This window comes from Pseudoliparis swirei, chromosome 16 (assembly GCF_029220125.1).
Source record: "Pseudoliparis swirei isolate HS2019 ecotype Mariana Trench chromosome 16, NWPU_hadal_v1, whole genome shotgun sequence".
Classification (NCBI taxonomy): Eukaryota; Metazoa; Chordata; class Actinopteri; order Perciformes; family Liparidae; genus Pseudoliparis; species Pseudoliparis swirei.
The window spans coordinates 18,639,239-18,666,738 of record NC_079403.1 but is presented as its reverse complement, the minus strand read 5'-3'; the positions used below and the strand labels follow the sequence as shown (position 1 = coordinate 18,666,738).

The 27,500-nt window shown below is 45.7% G+C and overlaps 1 protein-coding gene across 7 annotated transcripts in view; it reads left to right on the top strand.

Annotated features, from left to right (window-relative positions):
• mpp7a (MAGUK p55 scaffold protein 7a) overlaps positions 1 to 27,500 on the top strand; it is a 129,832-nt gene that overhangs the window by 89,057 nt on the left and 13,275 nt on the right. For 2 of the 7 annotated variants that reach the window (XM_056434573.1, XM_056434580.1), the window contains 11 exons: positions 916 to 997; positions 1,489 to 1,574; positions 2,074 to 2,148; positions 4,550 to 4,746; positions 5,332 to 5,396; positions 11,417 to 11,464; positions 12,478 to 12,498; positions 12,614 to 12,628; positions 13,909 to 13,938; positions 20,974 to 21,144; positions 26,727 to 26,807. In XM_056434573.1, coding sequence (XP_056290548.1) covers positions 916 to 997; positions 1,489 to 1,574; positions 2,074 to 2,148; positions 4,550 to 4,746; positions 5,332 to 5,396; positions 11,417 to 11,464; positions 12,478 to 12,498; positions 12,614 to 12,628; positions 13,909 to 13,938; positions 20,974 to 21,144; positions 26,727 to 26,807 — 871 coding nt within the window. The remainder of the gene's footprint in view (positions 1 to 915; positions 998 to 1,488; positions 1,575 to 2,073; positions 2,149 to 4,549; positions 4,747 to 5,331; positions 5,397 to 11,416; positions 11,465 to 12,477; positions 12,499 to 12,613; positions 12,629 to 13,908; positions 13,939 to 20,973; positions 21,145 to 26,726; positions 26,808 to 27,500) is intronic. The other 5 variants (XM_056434574.1, XM_056434575.1, XM_056434576.1 and 2 more) reach the window with 5 other exon arrangements.

The window sequence follows — 27,500 nt, the reverse complement described above, 5'->3', positions numbered from 1 at the left end:
CTGGTTCTGCTCGTCATGGGCCCGAGCGAGGATGACGCCTTCGCTATCCTGTTCCATCCCAATTACAGCCATGCTGGTGCAATGGTGTCGGTGCGAGTGTCCGTGACAGGTTGGCACCCATTAAGCCTATTGTTTTATTGTAAAGGGAAGAGGCTGATTGATTTTACTGGGGAATGCATCACCGCTGTCGTTTAGAGTGAGGAAGTTGAAACCCCATCTTCTACTCCGCGTGTCTCTGGCTGAGCACCAAGCCCATAAAGCAGCAGGATGGGGAACGCTTGAGCAAAGTGTGTGTGTGTGTGTGTGTGTGTGTGTGTGTGTGTGTGTGTGTGTGTGTGTGTTTGTGTATGTGTGTGTGTGTTTTGAGTCTGCTTCCTCACGTCAACCTGTGACTTCAATCCAATGTGATTGTTGGATAATTTATTATTTCAGCGTTTCTAGTCTGTCATTGTTTCATTGAAGAAATTTATGCATAATATGGACTAGAATTTGTTTCCTGTTTTTTTCGATGGTACCGATATTCCATTGGTTTACACGTGACAATTATCTGTCAAACAAATTGTTATGTCATTGTGTTTGACCGTACTTGCATATGTAGCCTCTTTTTTTTCATCACAGACATTATGTAGGAGGTGCAAAGATCACAGAAGGAGGGCCACATTATTTTAAATCAATAGGGAAGTGGTTCAGCTGAACCAACGACCATACCTATGAATACGACACTAGATCGGTCACTTAAGAGAGAAAATCTAACCATAAATCAGCCATTTTGGGCTAATGTGCATCCTGTATGTAGTTTACATCCTTGAATGTTCAACCAGTTCGCGGGCCATTGGAACAATGCAGCTCTAAGCCGAGTGGAAAGCCGGTGCAGTTTATCCAAGTTTCATATTATTCTATGTGATGGCTTTGCAGGGGGCGACGATAAGGCGTGACGAGCACACGGGAGCCATCGTTGTGGCCCGCATCATGAGAGGAGGAGCAGCCGACAGAAGCGGTCAGTTCAATGCATTTTTGTCTCAACATTTGTACGTGGATCTGCAGATTTACATCACAGCAGGATTAAGCCCAGCGTGCAGCGAAGTAGGGACATGATCAGGATTTATCCTCTCGTCTGAATCCATCAGCGCCCACCGTCAACGTGTCCTTTTCCACTTTATAAAAAATGCATGCTAAATGACAAGAACACTGCGGCGCTCTGCTTGCTGTCCACATGTTTTCTGTTTCGTTTTGTGTTCATTGTGTCCAGTCTGGTATTCAGCTCTGCCACAGCGAAGCCAAAGGCAAATTTCCACATGTGCGGACAATAAAGCTTTGACTCTTTCCCAATCTCAAATGCCACCACGAAGATAAACAGTAATCTGGCGTACTGTACACATCCCCGGGCTCTTTGTGAGCACCGGACTTCTACACAGTAGCTCACTTATACTAGGACATTAGAATACATTATTGTGGACGCGTAAACTGTGTGCTTTGTGTGTAAAACAGGGCTGATTCACGAAGGGGATGAACTGAAGGAGGTCAATGGAATCCCTGTGGACGATAAGAAACCAGAGGAGATCATTCGCATTCTGGTAAGTGTGTGTGTATGTGTGTGTCTCAAACCAAAAACCGACCCGAAGAGCTCATGCATCAAGCCACACAGTCCCCCCCCAGCTGAGATTGATGCTTAGTAGTTTTTCTCTGAGCTTCACCACAGGCCTCTAGTGAGCTCTGCCGTGGGTCTGAACTCTGCAAGGGGTGATGTGGAGGGGAGTGTTGGGGGGCGACTGGAGAGGAAAGAGAGAGCCTCTGAAACTCTGGAGGTGTTCTCGGACACAAAGGCCTCTGGCCTGATGAAAGCTTTCAACACTCCTCCTTTACACCCCCTCCCCCACACACACACACACACAATCTATTCCTGCCAAGCACAACCATACCATCCTAATAACCTTTTCCATTGTTGAAAAATCAAACCGTGCTTTGACATATGTGACTTTCATTGGATTAGGTGCTGGACAGACGGCTGGTGTTTCCACTCACTCTATTTGTCCCTAAACCGATGTATCTATCTGGTCTCTCCCAATTATTTAGGCCCAGTCACAAGGAGCCATTACCTTCAAAGTGATCCCAAGCGTCAAGGAGGAGGAGCCAACCAAGGAGCCAAAGGTAGATCTTCTCCTGGCATAATCATTATGTCTGTTGGGTTACACTCGTCGACTTTAAAGAACAGGGAGAGCTTCTCTGCTCCACCGTGATGTGTTTTTTTCACTGGAAGCAGAACATCGTTTTTGTGCCGCAGTGAGGAAAGGATGTATGAACAAGTAAAGAGGATGTTAACCCATTGCACATAACTGAAATTGAAAAAAATGATTATGCAATTTTTTGAATTAGATAGAGTAATTGGGTTAAACACGTCTTTTTTCAGCCATCCAAAACTGACAGGATCGTTTCAACCACTTCAATCATTCAACTCTGTGACTTTTTTGTTTCTTAGCGGATGACTCGAAAATAGTTGTCCCACTTTCACCTGAATTGAAATTGGGATCACTTCAGAGACAGAATTGACAGTGACAGGAGTTCTGTCTTGTGTGAAGGAGGTCAAACGGCCTCACAGCTGTAAGTCTGATCAATGCAATAAACTGCAGTAGTAGAGTGGAGGCGTCCATATACACCGCATGCTGCTGCCATCCACTGAGGAGGATCTCAATTACAGCTGACTAGAGCGGTTTATATCGAGACATTATATAAAAACAGTGAATTGGCTGGCAATACGACACTATAAATAAACCAAGTTTACTCAACAAGTTTAGTAAAAGCAGTTAATATTCAGTCCACGTAATTGAGAGAATATTTAGCATAACCAGCCACTTAATAAAATGACGTATTTCCAAGCAGCCAAGATTTTACTCTAGTATTTATTATTTTTAAATAGATACAGGCAAATATACTTAATCTTGTTGATGGTTTACAATGTGGCCTCCATTGTTGTGTGTTGCCAGACAGCTGCCTTTTCATGATGTCGAGGTAGATGGATTTGGCCTGAGTTTACAAGTAGAAACCTTGACTCAATTGTACATTTCCTCGTGGGAGGTTGTCTCGACCGCGGTCTTGTTTGTTTTTAGCCTAATGTTTATTTACTTCTAGAGATTGCGTGCACACTTTAAAAAAAAACATAAAAGCACTATTCATTTTAGATAATGTTGCTGAACAAAGCGTACCATAAACATTTTTTCGGGGGGTGTGTGTGTGTGCGGTGGGGGGGTGCAGAATTTATTTTCCTGCAATAATCTCAAAATAAATGTTAAAAATCCCAGAGGCTCTTCAAAAGAACCAGTGCGACGCCAACGTCCGGGGTCGGCCTGCAAAAATACGTGGACTGCCGCACTAGCCGACAGTAGCTTGTGGCCATCCATTCTGAGGGTGGTTTAACTGTCACCGCTGTCATTCTCACCCACTGAAGGGCTGATTGCACAATTTTCCCACTCATCTATCAGTAGTGGACAGAGGCTGAATACACTTTTTTTCTTCTTCTTTTTTAAGCCATGGGGTTAAAGGCAGGTTTCTCATTCTTCACAACACAGCCGTCCCTGCATGTGTCACAGGGGCATACAGGTCGGGGTGGGCCACTTACATCTTATGTCATTGTGTTGTGGTTGAAACTGCTTAGGGAGGAGAGAGGAGGAGGAGTCTGCCGCTGCCAAACACTCAGCCCGTCCTTTTCTAAAAAATAGCCTGCACTCTAACTTCAAGTGTGGCTGAGCATATGCAGTACAGGCCCGAATAAACCAAGCCAGGGGAGAAGCATGGCGACGTACGAGGGCATTACGCAGGTCGGTTTAGCAGCCAAATCAACCGCTTTGACCCAAACTAAACAGCTAGGCCTGAAACAGAACTTTACAACATGGCACAAAGCGCTCTTTAAATCAATAGGATATCGAAAAAATGTCAACTCGCACTTACACGCTCTACTCTCTTTTTCTCTTTCCATATGTACTGAGAGGTGTCTTAGGAGCAATATCACAGTGTAACAGAACTTAATTTGGACACAAAGACGCCACTCGGTGCTTAAGGTTGCAGTTCAACCCAGTTGTCAGAGATTTTTCCACCGTGGCGCCCAACCTCCTTTGTGTTGATGAGTTGGGTCGACCCCTGCTGCCAGAGCAAATGGGACCAACTCCCTTTAAGAACGAAAAACAACATTTCCTTTTCCCCCCGGTTCCTTAATGTGGAAAGATTACGGATATTAGATTGTGTCAGCTGGTGGAACAAAGCGATTCAAACTGGAGCCTGTGACTCAGGAGATGTTAGGTCTCAGTCCGTGTTGACGGAACCACACAGAGGGACTCATTTGGCCCTGCTGTTGCTGGCTTCAACTTCTGATTGCAATGACCTTTCTGGAATAATCCCCCCTGAGCGCTGGTGAAGCACCTTCTGTGTGCACCTTGGTGGCTTCCACTTAGAGCCTTCACCCTCCACGCCGTGGAAGGGAAAAGGTCGTTCACAGTGAAGCGTTGCTTTTTCCTGCCGTGCCCTCAATCCAGCACTTTGTTTTCCGCTGTACGTCCAGGTGTTTATGAAGGCGCTCTTTGACTACGAACCCAAGGAGGACAAAGTCATCCCATGCAAGGAGGCCGGACTGGCCTTCAAGAGGGGTGCCATCCTTCAGATCATGAGCCAGGACGATGCCACCTGGTGGCAGGCCAAACACGAGGAAGAGGCCAATCCCCGAGCCGGTCTGATCCCGTCCAAGCAGTTCCAGGAGAGGTAAGAGACAACCCCAGCTACTGATGTCGCTTAACAAGGCTGGCCCGACCGTTTTTTTTTCTTTGCTGCAGTCGCAACTTTCACCCTCCTGCTCTTTTTTCCCTCCTTCCTCGTTCCGCGCTGCCAACACGGTCTGGATTTCCGCACAATGTCTGGTCCCCGGAATGAGTAATGACAGAGTTTGATAGCGCTGGTACGGATCCACTTCGGATGGCGAGCGGATGGGAAAATCACACATCAGTGTGCACGCTCGGGAACGGCCGCACTTGATCTGCGACGCAGAACTCGGGAGGCTGGGGCAGTTTCTTGGCAACATCAACGAGCATCAGAGAAAAGGGGGGGATAGAACGTACGCAAACATTCAGATTTCACCCTGCCGTTTTGTCAACAGAAAGTGCGTTTCTCCTTTGCCTCCTCAATCCTTCTTTTCTTTCACCAGCTGATAGTGTGAAACCGGTGGATTTCAAAGCGTAGCAGGCAGTGTTTATTATCCCCCAGGTGGTTGTGAAAACAGTTTTGTTTTTTTATTGTGCCTTTTTTTTTCTCACTTCCTCTCTCTCTCTCTCTTTCACGATCTTCTTCCAGGAGATTTTCAATGCGGGGACCTGTTGCGACTCTCCCGCTCCAGAGGACCTCTAGCCGCCGATCAGGTAAGCATACATTATCCGTGATAGGCCCAAACCAAGGACAACACACTGCAACAGGTGGGCGTGTTTAGGAGGGGTGGATGAACTAACAGCGGTGGAAGCTAGGGGGACTCAGGACTCATCCCTTCATTCTGAGGCCGGCGGCACCGTTGCGCTGCTTCACGCCTGTCATCGGAGGAAGCGTTGTGTCTGGATTTGCATTAATGTCTGCTCCATGGTTCAGTCTCCCACAACACTCTCTTTCCACTCTGTCCACCTACTTACCTGTCTCTACGTGTAGATGCGGTCGGCTTATAATAATAATATATCCTTTATTGATCCCTATGGGGAAATTCTTCTCTGCATTTGACCCATCCTTAGATATTAAGAAGTAGTGGACTGCAGTGAAGCACCTGGGGAAATAACGTGAAGTCGAAGAAGAAAAAAAGAGGCGAAGGTTTGCCCTTTGGAAAACCTCTCGGAGCCTTGACACCTTCCAGACAAAACACAGGCTCTAAAGCTCGCATCTCAAAGCCTCTAACAACGGATTAATGGACGCGAGACTCACAGATGTGATATCGGCATCTGCTCTGCGAAGCACATTAACGTACCTTTTTACTGTGCGAGCCGATACGGTGACCCCAACCCTGGCCTGATGGTGCAGGAAAAGTTAGGAGGGAGAAGGCATCAGCAGGAGTACTTAGCAGAAATGTGCTATAAGAAGCCAGGGATGTAGGAGATACGGAATTGGGGGGATTCTAGCTAAATTGCCCTAATAAATCAAAGACAGTTGATCCCTTCGAATGAAGACAGGAGACATAAACCATGTTAGGCAAGAAAAGGACTGCAGCAGAAGCAGTTAGATATGGCATGCATACCCTGGTTTTAAGTTCAAGACTAAAGAGCCAATGAGAGTCTAAAAGTACTGCAGTTCTTCTAGTTTTTTAAAGAGAGGGCAAAGAGTACGGGCTTTTAATGGTAATCAACTTTAGAATAAACAGGGCCACTGTTTTGGGGTTTGTGGTGCCACCAAATATAATTCATAATTGTCCTCTTCTGCAGTCGAGCAGTCGAATCAAAATTCAGAAAAGGACCCTGACAGGAATGTTCAACAGCAATGGTTGAACATCTTTTCCACTTCAGACTCCAGAAAGAGGAGGGTACACAGGTGGCTGGAGTAGCCAGTGACTTTACGCAAGTAAAAGTATGGGTACTTTGCAAAAACAGGTACTCGAGTAGAAGTTTAAAATTTTTTATAATCGATAGCACTGGCGCACTTCCGATAATGACTGGAATGATTTCTACCACAGATGGTCTTCCTCAAGGAAAGTTGAAGAAGTAAACGCATTAAGTCATCAGCTCTTGATTAGATAACTTGCCACATAAACACCAGACACTATGCACAGGCCGTGTCTCTTAGGTGGATTCACAAAATATTACATTAACATTACCTTCTATTAAAAACACCAGTTTAAGATGGTTTTTTTGTACATTTCTTCACTTGCTGTAAATATAAAGAGCACGTTGCAGTGTCCTGAAACGTTGTTCCCATCCCAGACAGACACAGATCACATTCACGCCTCTCCACGAAGACAATGAGTTTAGACGGATTAATCCGTCTCTTATCGTTCTGAAAATATCTCAGACCAGATGACACGTTCATGCTAATGAGGACGTAATGTTTCGATATTTCATAATTGATTGTTAAATACAGGTGTCTTCACTTTCTCCATTGGGACCTGAGGAAGACCCTCTGTGGTGGAAACACATGTCCACATGACATAAAAGCAGCTTGTCCTTTCATATTAGTCAGTGCTTTTATAAATATAACGAGTAAAGGCAATGATTTCTAAAAAGTATGTTCCAATAAAGCTACTCAACAAGACCAAATGCAACATATAACCGAGTAATTCGTCATTTCTCACCTCTGAAAATGTTTTAAGACTTTGCACGCACATTTCTCTCTCTCTCTCTCGTCCAGCTGCTTTTAGAACATATTTTCATGCCCAAATTGTCATAAACTGGAACTCCCAAAGGGTTCGCAGGACTTCCAGTTGCACCTGACAGAGTCCCCCGTGAGACCCTCCCCGACATGCAGTCTCAAGATGACAAAGACATTAGCTGTGCTTGACGAACGCTTGCCAAACAGCAATTTAGTTTGTATACTGGAAGCTCCGGTGCATGAACGGAAGCCCATCCAGCTGGCATCGGGACTGCCCCGTGACAATAAGGGTGCCTGTGCACGCCTGTGGCCACGGAGGAGGGAGATGTGCTGCCAATATCGGCTGTGAGTGAGGAGAGCACAGACCGACCCGACCTGCCCCGCCCCGCGCAGACTCACGTCTGCAGTTTCACTCTCATCGGGCTGTTTACGTGATGTTTGCACTTCTGGAATCTTCACAGCTGGGGAAAAAAAGGGAAAGACTGTCTTTTTTTGTATGTCTTTTTATTACAAGTTAGCCCACAGCACAGTTCTCCACATCAGCTTTATTTTTAGACAAACCTGTCCACAGCTCGGCTTTCCTCCATCACTTTCACATCCATAGTCCCACATTTTGGTTCTCCTCTGCGACGTACAGTTCGTTTCTTCCTCCTCTCACCCGCGGGCCCTCGGGGAAAAGTACACCACGCTTGTTCTTGGCCTCATAGGCCTGCTCTAGTTTCCTCAATGACCCCGTTGAACCAAAACCCAGCTTCTTCATTGGCCACATTTTTCCCTGTAGATTACCACTTTGGGACGGACAAGTCCGTTTGACTGCATGTTTCCCCTCAACATGGCGGCGAGCCCTTAATGTAATGTGACCCATTCAATATGCAGCTCCTAAATAAGCAGCAGAGCTCCACTGACCACCTCCAAACTTAGCATTGGGGCTCTTATTTACCTCCCATCTTAAGCCCTCGGTGAGTTATGGATGTTGTCATTTCCTGGTTATGTTCAACCGCACACTGGCACACATGATCCAGGATGGCCAAAAATAGCCTCCTAAAAAATTAAAGGCAGACAGTGCTGCACTGTTCCATTACTATTTCATTTTAATATTCCAGTTCCTCTTATGAGTTCTGAGTGATTTATATCCCCCCCCCCCCTCCACAACCTCTCTATGCACAGAAGGCAGGTGTAACATGTAGTAGAGTCTGATGTGGCCCATACAAAAGCAACTACCAAAGCTAAACATTCCCCATTATGTCATGCAGTATGTCAGGATTAGCTGTGAGTGCAGCAGCAGTAGTATGAAGTCCCTTGACATGGACCTCTCAGGACTAGATGAATAACTGGGGAATGAGAAATTCAATCGGTGTAAAAAAAAAATTTGATGAGAGAAAAGTTGTGGATCCAGTCGGAGTGTAAGTTTAATGAATAAAAGTGAGCGGTGGAAAAGCTATGACATTTAAAAATGGATGCGGTCACATTCGGTAGCAGATGCGGCCCCTGCGGCGTGGTGGTGGCCGGGTCAGAAGAGATGGAGAGACAAAAGCGTCAAATTGCGGCCCCCGTGCACCTTGGGGCAAATCAAAGTCAAAGTCAAAGTCAGTTTTATTTGTCAATTTTCCATATGTGCAAACATACAGAAGATCGAAATCGTCCGGGGCCATGAAATGCAACGTAATTAAAGGATACCACGGAGACCAGACCCCGTTGTTACCGAGCGCAGAACGGAGGTGGTGATTGAGTACGGGGGTCCCTTTCTCCCTCTCTCTCTTCCTCTCTTTCCAGCCCGGGAGCTCCGTCGGCTGGAACAATATTGGTCTTGGCGAGCGGCTGCAGCGAGCGTTACTAAACCGGGTCCATTTACGCCTCACATTTGTGAGATATAAATAATCTCTCTCGCCTTCATGGACGCATACCTTGGTTATGAAACTGATGTTTAAAGTGCCATCGGTTTAAGTTAATTATTAACTCAATACAGGGGTTAGAGCAACCATTTTACATCTCTAGTTGTCAAACCTGCCTCCTCCCTTCTTTTCTTTTTTTGACCCCCCCCAGCTCCCTTCCATCGATGCCTGGCTGTCGTCCATCCTCCCCATCTGTTCTCTCTGAACATAGGCACGGCTCTCTGAGCTTTCGTACAGCATGTACTGCTCCTCCGTCTCCGACATACAGACCTCACCGCCGCGGTGATTGTTTGGTTTCTAGTCGCAGTCTGCCAGACACGTGGACGCACTTATCGCTCACCTCGGGGGTTCTTTCCACGTCTCACTCCACACAGTGCCGACCCTCTCACTCCCGCTCTGAACCGCTTTTGAAAATGCCGCCCCGAGATTGGTCTTCAGTAGCCCCGAACCTGGCCCTATGTTCAGTGTGTCCGTCTCTCTCCCCCCCTCCCCCTGACTTCGAAGAATCAGCTATGCCTTTCGAAGGCCGAAAGATGCACGAAAAAAGCTCTCACTCAGTGTCGTCTGGAAAGTTCTTCTTGTCATATGTTGGTTTGTTTTAAAAGAAAAACAAGATAGAGAGCGGGAAAGTGACGGCGTCCCGTTCAAGGAGAAGGCCATGTGTGCGCTGGCTGGCTGCGAGGGTGACATCAGCTCTATAACTCGGGGCCATTTACAGGGTGCCGACTAGGGGTCACTCCTTTGTCTCCTCATGAAACGCCAAGCAGTTAGATTGTCCAGCAGCACTGATTCTGCTCCACAAAGTACCATCCAAAGATGAAAAGATACCTACAATATAAAATGTCTCTTAACGAGCAGTAGGATTCAGGCGATTGTTTTTTTAACTCTTGTGGTGATGACGACGATGAAGGACAATAACAAGAATTGGTTCAGTCTGATTGTCTGACCGTTCGTGATTCTTTCCGATCGTCATCGCATTTCCAGATCTTAACAATTACCATGAGCACAGTCTATTCATAACTGGTAAAAACCACAGCCAAAACCACAAAAGAATGTTTATCCAAGGTGTGATAAAGGCAATACATCCTCTATCCTACTCCATTCCAGCTCTCCCCTCATCTCACCCCTTCTGCCATGCTTTGTGGTAAATCTTTAATGTTAATAGACACCCCTAAGCGCGAGTCACTGTCAAAATTGCGGGTGTAGTGGAGGGCATGACGCACCCAGTAAAGCCAGTTAGCAGCTGGCTGGTTCACTAGCTGGGACAATGACGTCTGCTATTGTCACATCAGATCAGGATTTGAGCTCCATATCACTGCTGTCAAAATGTTTCTTTGGGCTGGCGAGGGTGGGGGTGGGGGGGGTGCCTGAGCACTCTGAGAGAAGACCATTTAAGCATTCTCAGATAGGCCCTTTCGATTCACATTCTGCAGAGTAATCGCACGGTGTTTCATTAGCCTTGGAATGCTGGTGTACAAGGCCACGAGGCCATTAGGCAAAATGCAAACCATTCCTGTGGCAGATAGGCACCAGATGAAAAGCCGCCCCCGAGTGCCGTCAGGGCAGCACGTGGACAGAGTTTTCGATATCTTTATCGTTCTCATATTGTCCTTGTTGTTTCCCCCTCTTTCAAGTCTCCCACTACAATTACCTCTCGTCCCACTCGAAATGGGCTCCGGGCGCTGGTTCGATTTAAACTGTCACATTACAGCGGGAGGAGGGCAACATCAGTGGGAACATTGCCGTGAACACTAACATGTGAAACAAGATGTCAGATAAAGGCGAGACACATTTGGCTCCGCACTTCAGAAACAATCACGGCTCACGGGGGCCCGACGTCTCATAGCGCACAGCGACCTTCGCAGGGATGGCTCCTGACTGCTGTTTGGGCCGGTCATTACCTCCGCGCCGTGACGTAGCAGCTCCCTGGGTGCCCCCCCCTCCATGTTGTGGTCGGTGGTGTTATGCATGTTATGATTTAACCTTGTTTGGCCAGAACGGTAACACGTGAAGGGGAGGAAGCATTTATAAGTGCCTCCAAATGTTGCCGGCACCCTTAACCAAACACACGCACACTGATCCTGCGTCGCCTACCACTTTTTTTTAAGCTGTCTTCTCGCTGTTTTGGATGGCACTCTTAAACATCTGGAGTGATTTCAAATGCTATACTTTTAACCCTTATGAATCTAAATATGTTTATATCTGTGTAGTCACAGTGGCTGCACCACAGGCATATTCCACAGACTGCGTCTCACTAGGTAACAATGGATATAAATGCATTCTAGCAAAAAACTGTAGACGTGTTATTTAGTAGAACGTAAAAGTTTCAGTCAAAAGGCCTTTACACACCGGCGGCGTTTTCCGTGTGATTAGAATGCACAGAGCGCAAATATTAAGTGGAGAAAGAGCAACGTAATTTAATTCGGAAGGAGGTAATGCAGAATAGACATTCAAAGTGTACACTATAGTGTAGAACAACACAAAGGCTTCATAGTCTGAACCAAGGCGGTAAACTGTATTACTGTTCTTACCTTTCACAATAAAAGCCCTAGACAAATACACTGCGTAGCAGTTTACCAGAGGGAATCTCATTTACAATATACCTCAGACAGACAGATGCTGATCTGGGTCAATACGATTCTGGTAGTTGGGCCTCTTTTCTTCTTCTTCAAAAAAAAAAGAAAGTTACATGTGTCGCAAATTCACATCGCGTATGGATAGTTTTGATGCAAAATATTCTCATGCGAGTATTTTCCGTATTTCCGTGTTTGTACGTCACGCTGCCAATGTGTAAAGGCCTTTATAGTTTGACACACTAGTTAGGTCAAACAAATCTGAACGTAAGGTCCAGTTACTTTTTTTTAAAGCGTTCCGCTGCATCTCTTCATCAGTGGTACTCGGTTGTCATCACTTAAGTTGGGTTTGGAGTCAGGATCTCCCACCGAGATTTACAGAATTTGTCCATGACATGAAAACTGAACTTGACCCACTGACGAAGACCACGAGTTGCAGTGGAAATCTTTGGAAAAAGCTTGTAAGTGGACCTTGAGTTAGTAATTTTGGAAAGATACTATTTCAGTTTTGTATGAGAAATGAAAAAAACATTTAAATCTGAATCTGGCACAGTATTTTGTACTACTTAGTCTATAACAGAGAGACACAAACTAGCTTTCTGTTACTGTGGCTCAAATTCTAGTATTGTTCACTTGAGATGTGAGGATGTTAACTCTTCTTTTTGTCATTTGTTTGTCTTTTGTTTGTCTTTTCTAAGACGATGTGGCTGTAGAGTTTGGTAGGTGTCCTCTTCTTCTTTATTCCTTCATCCTGTCCCTCCACTTACTTTTTGTAATCTGGCAATCGCTCTAACTGCGACTCATTTCCATTCCTTGCTTCTGTTGCTCTCACAGTCGAGGAGATCGAAGGTACAACTTGTCTGACGTCTCCCATTCAATAAGACATTATTGGCTCATAGCGCCAACAGCAAAACCATTTGTGAATTGGTTCACCCTCATCATTTCTGTGTGTAACCAAAGGAAGGCCTCTCACCTCTGCTCTCCATCCCTCTTGTTGCCATTTGGCCGGTCTCCTCATGTCAAAGCTAATCGCTCTGAGCGGGGAGCATCAGCCGACCCCTGTCCACTTCTGCCCTCAAACCCAATGGAAGAGTTTACAGTTTATTGGCTCTTACATTGTACAAGGACAGGAGAGAATCATTCCTTCACATGGACACCTCCATTCATCTTGCGCCTGCGGAACACACCCATAATACAAGATGATTGATAAACTTTAAGAAAACATCCAAAGCAATGGTCAGGGATGTAGTGGACTGTACACCTTAAATCCAGTTTGTGCTAATTATTATTTTAATTAATAGGGTTTATCTATAAGTTTTGTTGAGGTCATGGTGTTCTTTTACATCATTTGATATGTTATTTGTATGAAAGCCTTGAGAGTCAAGTAGGGGGAAAAAAATGTTGTTTGGCTTAAGTAGGGGTGAACAAGAGTTTTGCCAGGATTTCTATGAAAACTCCCTTTGGAAGACCCAAGGACCCTACTTTGATAATCACTGGTTTTGAATGCATCCGATGTTAAAACTCATCTGCAGGAAACGTGAATGTTTCTAGTCCTATGTAGCAGGATAACGGTGCACTTTCACAAACACTTTTTTACTCAAAGACTAAATTGACCCTAACCAAAAACAACATTCTGAATTGCCAGTTTTTACAGATGTTTCAATGTAAAAAAAAAAAAAAAAAAACACCTGTAAAACAGATGAACTAATAAAATATAAGGATCATCCTGGCAAAACCACCTGTTCATAAACACAAAGAGAGAAAACAACTCAGGTCAGACTTAGAAAATGGATCAGTAGAATTTCAGTTTTTCTCCCCCTCGCCTCTCAGGTCTTCCGTAATTTGACTCACGATACGCTCACCTAAGGTCACAGTTGACCACTATTCTTACTTACCACTACATCACTGGCTATCACCCTGGACAAAGCTTACATAATTAACTGAAACTCCACCAACATAAATAACACAAAACCCCATTTCAGATATCTGTCTCTGTGTGTGTGTTTGTGTGTTATAATTTTCTGTGGTGAGAGCGGTAGGTGCCTTTTGCTCTCAAGTCTGACTTTTCTCTTAAACATGATGTTGTGCCTCTCTTCTGGCTCCTCCTTTCTTTCCTTTCTCATCACCAGAGGACGCTGACTATAGCGGATTCCAGCTAGGTGAGAAATGTTGCCTCCTTCTCTTCCTTCTGTCCTCTGCCCTCCTGACGCGGCTGTCCCTTCGATGCATTAACAGTGGATTGTGTTAGGTATACATGAATCCTCTCCATTGGTCCGCCAGCCCATCCTTCATAGTCCAGCCTTTTCTAGCGTGTGCCACGTTATGTAGACATTATTATAGTGAAAAATAGTTTGTCCAGTCTAACTCTTCCAATGTGAAAGAAACAAACACAAGCAGTAGTTGTGTCGCGGTGCAGGAGCCTCCGGGGTGCTATTCCTGCCCTCTTGCTGACAGCACGATTCTAACTGATCGTGTCAAGGTTTTGCATAATATAGTTGTTATCCTGTTCTGTCTCCGCTGTGGGCCTGCGGACATCTTTGAGGACGGCACTAGATGTTTATTTTTTTACATGCTTTGTTCTGGTGGTCCGGCCCGGGCGCCGGCATCATTGATGTGGTCCCGGTCAGATTTAATGACAATTACCGTGGGCTGCTTTGGTTCTGTGGCCCTTTCCACAGATCTGCTTCCAATTTTGCGTCTTGTTCGGAAAATGCTCCCAATCATGATTTTATTACCACTGTCGTTTTCCCGACAAATCACAAGGTATTGTCCCTCTGGAGGACCTCGGGCCGTACAAGCTGGCTGGCACACAGATGTCTGCCCATCTGCCTTTTTCTGTCATTTATGTCTCTTTACATCTCCCTCTCTGTGTCTCATTCTGTCTATATTCAGAGGTTGAGGTTGAGAGGTGAACTCTCCTTTGCACACTACACCATTCAGACTCCAGATTTCACAGGATATCCAGTGCACACGCAAGTTTATAAATACTGAGTTTGAGCCATGTCTGCCAAGCTCAATCAGGGTCACTTCCCAAGGCCAAACCATGCCAAACACCAGTCCCTTTTTCCACTCCTCTCTGTCCCCTTCAGGCTTGCCCTTACTGTCACCCTGCCTCCTCAATGAGATCAATGACCTGAGTCTCTTCTCTTCCTCCTGGGTACCCAAACAGCATCTCGTGCTCTAGCGGGTTAGCAGCATTTCTTGACTCCAGCAGCCCAGAACGAGGTTTAACTGAAATAAGAGAACCTCAGGAGGAAGAGAAGAGAAAGAAGAAGAAAAAAAGAGTGTAAGTTATAATAACATCTCTTCTATGCGACTACTTGCTGCATGGCTTTTCAGCCTGTTGGATGTGGTTGTATGATTTAGAGTTGGCCCGTCCCTAAAAGTCTGAAATTCTAGAACTTACAGATGCTTTTGCAATGCTACTGAGGTTGCATGGGGAAATAAAGGAGGCGGTGGGAGGGGGTAGGCAGTTGTTGTCCTTAGTTTTTGGTTTGTTTTCCCTTCATGCCTCTCTCAGTGATGCAACGTCTGAAAGGTCTTCAGCCAAAAGCACTACTGGGGGGGCGAGCGGATTCCTGTGCTCAGATGTTTGTCGATTTTAAAGCTGGCAGACTAGAAGGTAAAGTCAGAGGAGGAAAAAGACTGCGTCCCATGATGCCTTCTTATTGGGCCTTTCTAGAAAGCAGTGCTTTGAGATTTACCACTATGTACGAAAAATTAAAGAGCAGATCTGCATTTGTTTTTACGGTGATGTGTAGGTGGACTCAGCACGGGTCACAACCAGAAAATCCTCACACTTGCACTGTGACATGGACATATATGCACGGTGAAGCATAATTGGCATCATCTCAATAGTCACATATACTGAATATATAAAGAGAAAGGCGGATGGATGGAGGCAAGCAAGTTCCAAATCAGTTAATGCTGAACGATCCGGGGCTGGAATATCCATCAGCCCCTCTCTCATTCAAATGATGTCCAAGTTATGGAAATACAATTGTAAAGTGTGGTTAACTGAAATTGAAATGCTCCATTTCCAAAATGACGCAAGTTCAGCAGGCTGCAGGTCCACGGTTAGTTTCGTTAGTCAGTTTTTCCCCCCCATCAGTGTACAAACGTCTCACTTTAGATTGCTTCAATAAGCATTAGCAATCAGAGTCTGCGAGTATGGGGTTGTGTTCACCGACCCAATATCTCAATATCATATTATCTATCACCTCAATTAAAACACTGATTGGCTGCAGCAGTCATCTCTCTAGAGATTGGCACATGCGCAGGACCGACAGGTAGGCAAATGCTAGCGGAGAGTGTAATGTTAGCCAGAGCTGGCAAAACATCAGCAAACTGGCAATATTTTACACTGTAAAATCTGTCAAACTAGATAACAAAAACGCTACGGCATTCATTCTCTTGTATGCATTTTTGCATGCGTTACAACGGGTTTAACCCAAGCTCATCTTTACAACAACGATAGCAATCATTTCTCATCCATACGGGGTTGGTTATCGTTTTTTAACGACCTGGTGTCAAATCGGTACTCTCTTTTTTGGCTGATACACAGAGGTGTTTCGATAAAAAAATTTCCTTCAGGATTCCCATTCTTGAACTTGTGTAGTTCAAGAATGGGAATCCTGAAGGAAAATGTTTTATCGAAACACCTCTATTTACAACCAACCATCGCAGTTGTCTTAAAAAGAGACATGGAGCATCTTCCACATCTGAACATGATACTGATGAGACAAACTGGAAAGCAGTTATTCTCTTATTGAAAGGCAGTTAATACTTTTTGCCCTCAGAGAGCCCTTTTGGCATGTTGATAGTGGCTTCAAGGACTCCAGTAGAAGCAGAAGTACTTGTGTGTGCGTATGTGTGTTTTGTTTTTTGCCAACACATAAGGCAACAGGCATCGTTTTGAAACGAGACATTCCTCAGCCCAAAGAGCTGTGGGATAAGACGGAGGGGAAAAACAAATAGCGTTTGACACAAATGGACCTCTCGCAGCCAAAGGTCTAGAGCGCTGTTCCACCGTATAAGCCCGTAACACTTGGGTCGGGTACCACTTTCCAAATGCTTAGTGCGGGGGCCGTGGAAACTACTCCTAGAATGTGTTCTCCCCAGATAACACCCTAATGGGTTCACCACCGTGGACTGCTACACGCACATTTCAAATGACGGACTTTGAACTGTTGACTGAAGCCTCCCTAAGGTCCGGATGTTGAGTCATGCACTTTATGTGTACACTGTTGTCTTCCTCCATAAACAGTCAGTTGATTGCTACGATCAAATATTCTGAGGTCAGTCATGAAGCCCACTTTACTACAGTCCCAAAATCATTTTCACAGATGCCTGTTAACAGTTGTGCGGAGGGATCATTTGAAAGACACATGCCTGTCAGTCTATGTCCCCTTCCTTCTTTTCACTTGCTGGCCTTTCCGATTTCTCTTCTTGTCTCGTGATCCCTCTTATCTACCCTATTGATTCATCTACTTTTTCCTGCCAGTTCCTCTCCTAATTCCTTTCCTCTCCCGATTCCTCTCCTTTTAAATTTCTTCCATTCTCCCCTATCGATTTCTCTCCTCATTTCTTTCCTTTCCTGATTTCTCTATTGATTCCTTTCCTCTCCCCTCCTGATTCCTCTCCATCTTGACACCTCTGGAGCCGGTTTACAGTGTTTTAACCCTCAAAGACATGGCTTAACTTCTGTCTCCATTAAATCTGGGCAAATTTTTTCTTGCCTGCTTCCTTGTATTATATGAGCACAGCACATTGGTGGTAAATCAGAGCAGTCCCTCTGTCTACCCCAGGCTTTTGTATGTTTGCCCTCTTCCTCACTATTGGGTACTAATAACGGCTGACGGTGAGCCTTCCTCATACCCTACAACCGAGCCGGTGGTGGGCACACATAGTGGGACCGAGAGAGCCGGTAATGCTTCCCACATTTGATGCCCAGGAGTGTTACAGCGTCAAACCGCAGCGTGTGGCGTGGGGCCACGGGCGTAATGCTCACTTAATCCCCAGCTGCCATGCGCGGTTGATTCCATAGATTTCTTCTCCAGTAGTCCAGAGGAGAGAGAGGGCCCCCGGCGGGAGAGCCAGGATGGCACTGGAGCTGTCAGCGCGGTCTCCTCTAGTTAGGCCACGGGCCTTAGACGGCGGCTCTCGCAGCACCGGGGCCTCGGAACAGGTGGTTTCACTATGAGCCTGTTACTCTTCGCTACACCACACGTTTTCGGTCTCCCTCTCTGGAATGAATGACGTTTGATTGGAGGTGGAAAGGGTTTAGCTTTTTCTTCTTCTTCTTAGCTCGTCAGCTCGCTGATCGCCTATGTGTGATGTCTGGTAGACCCGATGCCGGTATTGTTCTCAGGCTTCTCCACTTTCAGACGTCCGTAGGCAAATGCTGTTTTTTTTTATGAGCATTTGACCTGCTGCGGTCTTCTTCTTTTTAAAAAAATACTTTCTACGGTCATAGCTATTTCCTTTTAACAGGTGCAGGTTTGTAGCGTTGCACGGGATGACCGCGTTCGAGTGGGAAGTTTGCATTCTCGGTTCGCAGAGGAGCTGCGGAGCACCTTCTATACGCACATGCTGAAAATTTCCGACGTGGCTGTTAGATATTATCACTGGAAAATGGGCTTACAGGACTGCTGGCGACTTCCAAGCTTTCGCTCTCTCTCTGTGTGTGTGTGTGTGTGTGTGTGTGTGGGTGTGGGGGTGGGGGTGGGTGTAGGTGTGTGTGTGTGTGCACCACGTTAAATATGCTCATCCATCTCCCCACACACACACTTTTTGATTGTTTCTGTTTTGCTGAAAGGACTTTGATTCAAAATGTGTGTGTATGTGAGAGACGATGTGTGCTACAGTTTTGGCAATTACCCAGTCACAGCCTGGTGCACACCATTAGGAGGTACGTGTGTGTGTTTGTGCGGGACTGAAGGAAACTTTAACTCCATACCCCTGAAGACTGAACACTTCAGCAGAAAAGCAAGGAAAATTCAAAACAGATCTATTGTCAACAAATTTGATGCGACCTGTCAAACCACTAAAAGACGTACTGGATCCCAGTGCCACACATATCACGCATTCCTTTTCTACGAGTAAGCCTTATGCTCGGATCATCCTGTGACAAACGTGCCGGTGTGTTCCAACACAGCCAAGGCTTTCCATGACATGAGCGGGACTAGTTCCTAATTCTGGATCAAATTAACTCCCACCCCCTCTGTCTAATGCAGTCGCTGTAATTGCTGAAGATGTTGGGGCGGGGGGGGGGGGTTGTCGATGGATGGGGTGCTGCTCGCTGCTGAACGACGCTTTGATGTATCCAACCTTAGGCAGCGCTCGAGCGGAGGCCAGGAGTTCCTCCGTCGGTATTTGGGTGGAGCCGTCTAGAGACGTTTAAGTGATTTTGAGAGACACTAGATTACTGAGCCTCCCCCCCCCCCCCCCTCCTCAGCTGAGAGCCGACGATTTAGAACCGCTGAACCTCGTGCACCTGCGTAAAGTGGAGGCGGTTGCCCTTGGCCCGAGCCCAATGAGATCAGAGCTCGTCATATTCAACAACAGACGTAATGAACGGCTATCACAGTACCACTTAAAGCCTTATTAACCAGGAGTGTTTACATTGTGATACGTGGCTGACCAAACTGGGGTTTTTCATAGGGTGGAAAGAAAATTGGCTGCTGCCTTTCAATGAGATATCATTAACATGACACTCTGAATGTTTATTGTAGTGATGTCAACCTGCGTGGGTATTGGTTACAGTTTGATGTCTTTACAGGAGAAATGCAGATGAGCGGTGTGTGTTTTCCACTGTGGCACGGGCTACTGCTCCCCGGGTGGGGGGGAGGTGGGGGAGGGTGCTGAATGAGTAGATGAACCGCAGGAAGAATGGCAAAGACAACATAAGCCGCAACTTGCCCACAGTGGAACAAAGTCTGCCCCCGAATGTTCAGTGTAACAATATACTCGGTCTACACAAGCTCGCGAAAAAAAAAAAAAAAAACACGATTAGTCCGCTCCAATGAATTACGGTGTGTTTCATCTGTAACTCGCCATCGGTCCTTAGCGCCGGCTGTTATTGAGGGACCGTTTGGAAAAGAACAAGCCGAAGGGAATGCAGACTCTCTCTCTCTCTCTCCCTCTCTCCCCCCCACCCTTCCACAGTGGTTTAAAGATATTGTGGAAAGTATTAAGGTTGCCGATATCAGGAGCCGTTTCAAGTCCCGATTCTGCTCCCTGTCCATTTTCTATGCCGTCTTTATCTCGCACTGTATTTTCGAGTTCAATACTTACTTATTTTATAAACTGGAATAATGAAAGAGAAGGCTGCCCATGGAAGCACACAGATAGAGGTTATTAGAAGCTGTGCGTTCCGGAGATTTACCATTTCTCCAAGGTTCCGCTTACATCTGCCGTGAATATGAAACCGAAGTTCTGAAATTGGGGTGGTAAATGTCTCCTTTTGATCCGGTCGGAGACTGTCAGATCAAGGCATGCGCACCCTTGGATCGGTTTGAGAAGCTTTCATGGCGGCAGTCCAAGGACACACCGCACACCATAAACCAATCACGGCTGACGGGCAGTGACCCATGCACGCGGGGGAGAAGGGTAACCTTTCCTGAGCGGCTGGCCAAAGAACATTAAATGACTCACACGTTCTTAGAAGCACACCTACCTCATGCAAACAGCCGTCCACCAACTATTAATTCATATAACGTAGACGTCAGTCTTTCGTTTCTTCCGTTTCACACGATTAACTCTCTGCAGAAATGTGGCTTGAGGGACTACAAGAGTCACACAAAAAAAAGGATGAGTCATTACTACCTTGATTGAAAATAGTTTTTATATATAGCTTCTCACAGACTCCGAGAGAAGTGTTGATGCAGAAAGATCCTCTCCACTTCATAGAATGCGAATAAGGGGTGTGAATGTGATATCCAGGGAAGCCGCTTTTGGCAGAGTGTCACGCTGTTCTCCTTCCACCTACAGCAAAGATAGCTGTCTGAAAAACCGAGCTGCACGATACAGTATGAGGTATTGGACGCCAAGCCGTGGAGGCCTGCGCCAAGACGCTGAAACGATCATAAATCTCACAAACGGGTTTTCTGGGGAGGGGTTCTGAGGTACATTTTTGATCAACGCATCTTTCTGTCTCCTCTCCCCTCCTCTCTCTTTTTCATCCTCACATCCAGCTGGATTCAGGAGGAGCTTCCGTCTGAGCAGGAGGGACAAGAAGACCAACAAGTCCATGTACGAGTGCAAGAAGAGCGAAATATATGACATGGCGGACGTGCCCACATATGAGGAGGTGACCCCGTACCGCAGGGCGAGCGGAGCCAAGCACAGACTGGTGGTCCTAGTGGGTGAGTAGAGGGCGGGACTCCAAAAAACTATAACTGCTCACCTCACGGTTTGATTTCGTTTTTTTAAACGTTTGGGGAAGGCTGTTAAACTTGGCACCGTTGACTTTAATAACACTCCGCACCTCCCAGCATGCACATCACACTAGAAGCACACTAGAAGTTTAGCTCCAGACGCCCCAGGTGGCCAGGCCTCGCCCTTCCGTGACCCAGAAAAGAGCTTCCTGAGGCGGGCACTCACACGCAGTCACCCAGGGCCTCATTAATTTAGACATTTAGCACTCAAAGGGGAATCGGCGGAGCAGACCTCGTATTAATCGTTCACATTTAGTACTTTCGTTTACGGCACCCCTACACTCTAAATGTCCTTTCAATTCCCCTCCCCCCGAGCCAATGGAATTATTAACACTCGATGAGAGGGTGTTACAAAAGCCCTCTGAAGAGCTTAACAGCGTGCCACGGTCTTGAGAATGAATTTAGCGGGATTCTCTTGCTGTATTTGCGGTTTGAAGACGAGCGTCGCCAGTGAACGGTGGAACAATATGCTAAGCCAGGCGCAACAGTAAGAAGCCTTTTTCATATTTTCCTTTTTTACGTTTGTTAATCAGGACAAAAATAAATATATAAAAGGATGAGAATGTCCCAGACTGATGGAACAAAACATTCCTTGAATTTTCAGCTTGAGTCCTTCCAATCTCTTTCCAATCAAGGGGAGGGGGGCTCAAAAGTCTGCTCCGGGCTTCATCTTTTCACCCCATGTATTCTGACAGCAACATGTGTAAGGTCAATCTGGGAATGAACACCACTGGCAACACGGTCTCTCTCTCGCTCTCTCTCTCTCTTTATTTTGCTCTCACGCATTCTCAGAGTTGTGCTCCTAACCCGATGGACCAGGCCTCGGTTCACGCAGAGCATGGACTTCATCAGGCGTGTTGCAAATTAGCGAGCCCGTTTCCCCGCCGGCGTGTCTTCCACAGAGGATGCTGAACCTCTCCCACCCGTCTGCATATACTTTCAATTAACGTCCATAATTTGCAGGACAACTTATATGCACAATTTCACACGAAACGAAACAGAGGGCCAGGGCCAGATCTGCTTTATGTATCCCTGCTTCCCTCTCGCCTTCTTCCTCTCCCCGGAGTCTCTTGATTTTTGTTATTCAAAATCTTTTTTCCCTCCAATGGTTGCTCTGTAAGTGCTTTTTTCATTTCCTGTTTCTCAGGGTGAGACACATTATTCCCCAACATGAGGGCATGTGCTTTCTACTTATTTAATCTATTTGAGCGAGTTCATTTGTTTAGAAGGGCTACCACTCTAAGGAGGGGACCCGGGTTCGTTTGCTGGACTGGACGGCCCTTCCATATGGAGTTAGCATATTCTCCCCATGTCAGTGTGGATTCTCTTCGAGTTCTCCAGCCTCCTCCCAGTCCAAACACGGGTCATTGATGACTCTAAATTGCCTGTAGGTGTGAATGTAAGCGTGATTAGTTGTCCGTCTCAATATGTTGGCGAATTCATAACAAACATAAACCCCATAAAAGCTAAAGCTTATTAATTTTCTTCCAACGTTACCTTATTTCTTCTCAGAACAGAGCTTCTAACTTTACCCTAAACACTGATAGCAACTGCAACCAGGTTCCGAGTAGTGAATGTGATATTTTTCTAAATTAATCTATTAGCCCACATTATAGCATAGCTGGCTAATGAAAGTCAGGCAAGCTGGACATGCTAACAACTGTTAACACACTATCCATTCCTTACACTCCGGCACTTGTGTTGTTTTAACTCTGCTGACCGCAGTCCGTCTACAGCCTTTAACATGTGGAGAACCTCAGCCAGGCTTTAGGCAACGTAATACTGCATTATTGTTTCAGACAGGACACACCCCTCCACACCACACATGACCCTCAGCCCAGACACACACACACACACACATTATTTTTATATCAACAACCCCCCTCCTCCCTCAAAAGAATGCCTGAAGGTGTTGCTTTATTAATGTGAACGCACGGGTCCACAGTACCCACTAATAAATGACCTGCTGCTGCTGCCCACCTCTGGCGTGGCGTCTGAGATTTGTTTCAAAGATTAATCAAGATGCTTATCTTTGTTTTTATACATTTTAAATCATACGGCCAATACAAATATATTTCTACATACTGCATGCAGAAGTTCAGGAAACCACTGATGCTTTTTGACGGAAATCTGATTATTTAACCTTACAAAATGCTATGCTGATTTCCACATTTTCCTTGTAACTCAACCCACTGAACTTACAGTAAGATTTTGTTTTTTAAAGCCTTTAGTTTGGTGGTTTAGCCTGGGCATATTTCACACACAATGATGCCTAAGTTAACGTTAACACGGTATTCAAATATATTGGAACTCTATTTCAACTCCTGTTGAGAATCTAGTAGCATTGTAAATGCATCGCAGTTACCACACATTAACGCTTTATTCCCTTAAATCTTGTAGCAGCGAAGCCAGCACTGCATGTGTATAAGTGGTCCTGAAATAGACCCACCCCTGCCCTTGATGCGAGGCAGGCTGGGGGTTTTGAGGCTGGGCCGAGGCTCTGGGGTCCAGACAGTGCAAGTGCCTCGGTGGGCCTGGCCTCGTCCTCGGCTTCTCCGCGCACACTGCGAGAGATGTGCACTGCACTTGGCCTGGAAGTTATTACCCTCGCAACATTAAAAGCAACTTCTATAATGAGTGCGGTAATGAAATCTAACGCTTTTACTGGCACGAAAATGTGCAAGGCAAGGAATACCGCAAGAGGGCCCAACGAGAGAGACAAACGAGGAGGGAAACTCATAAACACAAATGTGAATATGGCAGCTTTTTATTTTCTTATTGTGACGTTCACATTTATAATGTTGTCGTCAATGTCTTGTGCTGGGTATTGTAAAAGACAAACAATGCATAAAGAAGTGGCGTATTGAAGTTCAGACGGTGGAACAGGGACACAAGCTTCTGCTTGTAAAAGACGCCAGTGGTGGGCCCCCTTGGCATGCGCTGGCACAGCTAGAATAAGCTTTTATCGCCATTTTAGGTATTCCGATGAAGGCCTGCTGCAATGCATCGTTGATGTCACAAGTGGCGAGCAAGGCAGCGGCGTAAAAGGTGAAAATGGTTTTACGAGCGTGCAGAAGTCAGGCCTGTTAGTCGCACCGAGGGTAGCAGAAACAGCCACCCGTTGGTTCCCCTCCGCGCCCCGAGGCCGCCCTGATATCCGCGTTCGGATTCAAGTCAAACGAGCCATGTGTGCAGGCTTGAGGCCTGCCGGGACCGGGGCCGTCTGCACCACTGCGATCAAGCTCATAAAAAGAGCCTCCTTTACCACGCTCTGCCACCTTCAGCACCTACAAAAACATCGCGATCCGCAGCCTCGATCGAAACAAGCACCCGCCGCATTCCTCCCGCGCTGACGAAACAAATACAAAATGAACTCCTTTTCCTCATCTTAATAAATCACCCAAGTTCTCAACCCCTAGGTACTCTGTTGGTGGATTTTTTTATATTTGTTTCCCTCCCTCCCTCACTGAAAAACTCCTTCTCCCCAGCTAGGATTGATTGCTGTCTTCGCTTGGCCATGTGCTTGTTTATGAGCGACGGTAACCACAGAATACTTCATGCCGTCGCTCCAAAGAGGGTCTGGGTATTTCTCTCTTTATGTCCCTTTCTCTCTTTGAATTCACAGCGTGAGCACATCGAGGAAGCAGCTTTTATCGCTTACAGCAGTTGCACAATCAAAGTCACACCAAACTATGTGTTGCCGGTTGCAGAAGTAAAGCGAAAGCGTTGGGGTGTGAATTTGTCCGCGCTTGAAGGCTGCCAGGGTTTCGGAGATTACGCTTAAGAGACACACACCGATTCATCAGGTTGTGGAATCACACCTGCAGCCTTTTGCTGCTTCACACCAGACGAGATGTGAAGCAGAAGTGCAGATAGCAGGAGAGGAAACAGGAGCTCTTTCTCTTAGAAATACAGAGCTCGTCCTTTTCAATATTGTTTCTCACTTTCCATCTAATCCGCCGCGCTGAGTGAACTCGCTGTCCGTTTGTTTTGAGAGGAGCGGCCTGCTAAATACATTTGCCTGGAGAAACGAATCTCCAACGGGGTTTTGACATGATTGTAGTGCCTGCCCAGAACGCGAGGCATGCGAGGAATCCCGAGCACCATCTCTCTCAACTCTCAAAGCACTTCGGCGCCACGGTGACGCACCGAAAACGGCGAGCCATGCAATTCCCCCCAAAAATTATTTTCCCGTCCAGTCCGCTGAGAACATTAATGCTAGTCGGTTTGAATTAGAGTGATGAAGCGCACCGAAACACCGGGGAACGTCTCTCAGAGACAGAGGGGAAACTTTTTTTAAAGCAGAGGGAACATGTGGCTATTGATTCAGTTGATTTTAACCAAAAACAAGTCTGTGGTTTGCCATCTTTTTTGTGTTCCTTAATATCAAAGTTCCACAGATGAATCAATAGTCCATCATCCAATAACTTCTCCCGCCTCCACATTTTCTAACTCATTGCCTCAGTTTCCCCACTGGAGATTTGATGGAAAATGTTTCAACAACAGTGTAAAGAAAGCTTCCCTACCTCTGCTGTGTACCTATGACGACGTGTAATGGTGTGCCAAACTACAATGAGAGACGGCCTTATGTAGAAACAACCTGTGACTGTAGAATTCCTTTTGCGATTTTATATCAAATCAATTATCGTTGCTTCGAAGGGTTTTACTGGCTTGATTGTGTTTTAATAGAATACGGAGTTAAATTCACACTGTGGTAAATTGATTTCATATTGCAAAACAAAAAACCTAAAAACAAGGGGGAAAAAAGGGAGACTGGTCTCAAATGTTGAGTAAGCACAGTCTGTGTGTTGAAGAGTAAAACAAAAAGATTAGGTCAAGCTTTATTGATCCCAGAGGGGAAAATACACATCACAGTGGCACAGACAGGCAAGAGGTAAAAAACAAATAGGGAACTATTTGAGTAAATAATGAAAAATAGAAGAAGAAATTATTTTAAAAAATAACGTTATGAAAAATAGGGACTATACACATAGTATATAGAAGTATAATGAATAATATAATGCAATATAAAATAAATATTGTTAAATATGTAATTACAGCACTAATAGTAGTTGGCTAATTAAAGTAAGAGTAATAATATATCATGGTGGATCAGGAGCAGATGCATTGTTGTAACGTGTTCTTTACTTTTACTTAAACAGGCAATTATGTCATCAGAGTAATTATATATCGACTTTGGCTCAAGAATACATATTGATAAAAGGTCTTGGAGTGTAAAATATGTTGTTTGCGAGGCAGCAAGGGTCTTGATAAGAAGTTGCACCATTGGAACTGTAGGGTCCAGTTTTTGTAGGGATTGCCACAATTTTAACCATTTCCCTAATATGTTGATATTTCATGATGAATCCATTAATTGCTGATGAAATTGATTAGTATATGTATGTGATCCTAGTTCCAATAAAAACATCTTGTGTAAAGCCATGTTCCCGGTGAGAGACGGTGGATTCTGGGACATCCGTCACATTACCGGTGTGTCTGTGTTTGTGCAGGACCATCAGGAGTCGGCCTGAATGAGCTCAAGAGGAAACTGCTGATCTCAGACCCCCAGCACTTCAGTGTGACCATCCCACGTAAGTTCAGCCAACTCAGGTTAGATCCAGCTCCTGCTTATAGGGAAAAAAAGCTTCCTTTCAACTCCGAGATGCTCAGGGAGATGGAATGAGCGTGAAGGATCGGTGGTGTTGGCGAGCTCCTGTTTTTTTGGAAGGAGTGTCATTCTGAAGGAATGACACTCCTTCCTTTAAAAAAGAAAAAGAAACACTACAGCTGTGTTGTCATGGGGATTAATTGCCTCCTTCTCTACTCGTATCAATCTGTTTGTGCCCAGGAGGCGTTTTGCACACCTGTCCACAGAGACACACGCTGGAAACAAAATCCCAAAAATAAACACTTTAGGTGAAGGATGTTTAGCTTAACTTGTTCCAGTTTATTTTTCACAGCGTGTGACAATACCGCTGCTGTTTGAGTGATGAAGGTCCACAAACGCACGCACGCACGCACACACACACACACACACACACACAGACAGACATAGACAGAAGAGAGTTGAGTAACCTCTGTCAGCTTTTCACAGTCGGCCTGACAAGCTCCGAATAACTGAGGACACCGCCTGTTTCTACCTTCCAAAGACATGCCATTCACTGCCTCATGAGTTGGCACGAGTTGCCCGGTCTCCGTTCTTTCAGCTCATTTCTCACTTTCTTCCTGTCTTTCTCCGTCTCCTTCCTCCCCTTCTTTTTTTTTCTCCATTTAAGAACCGAACG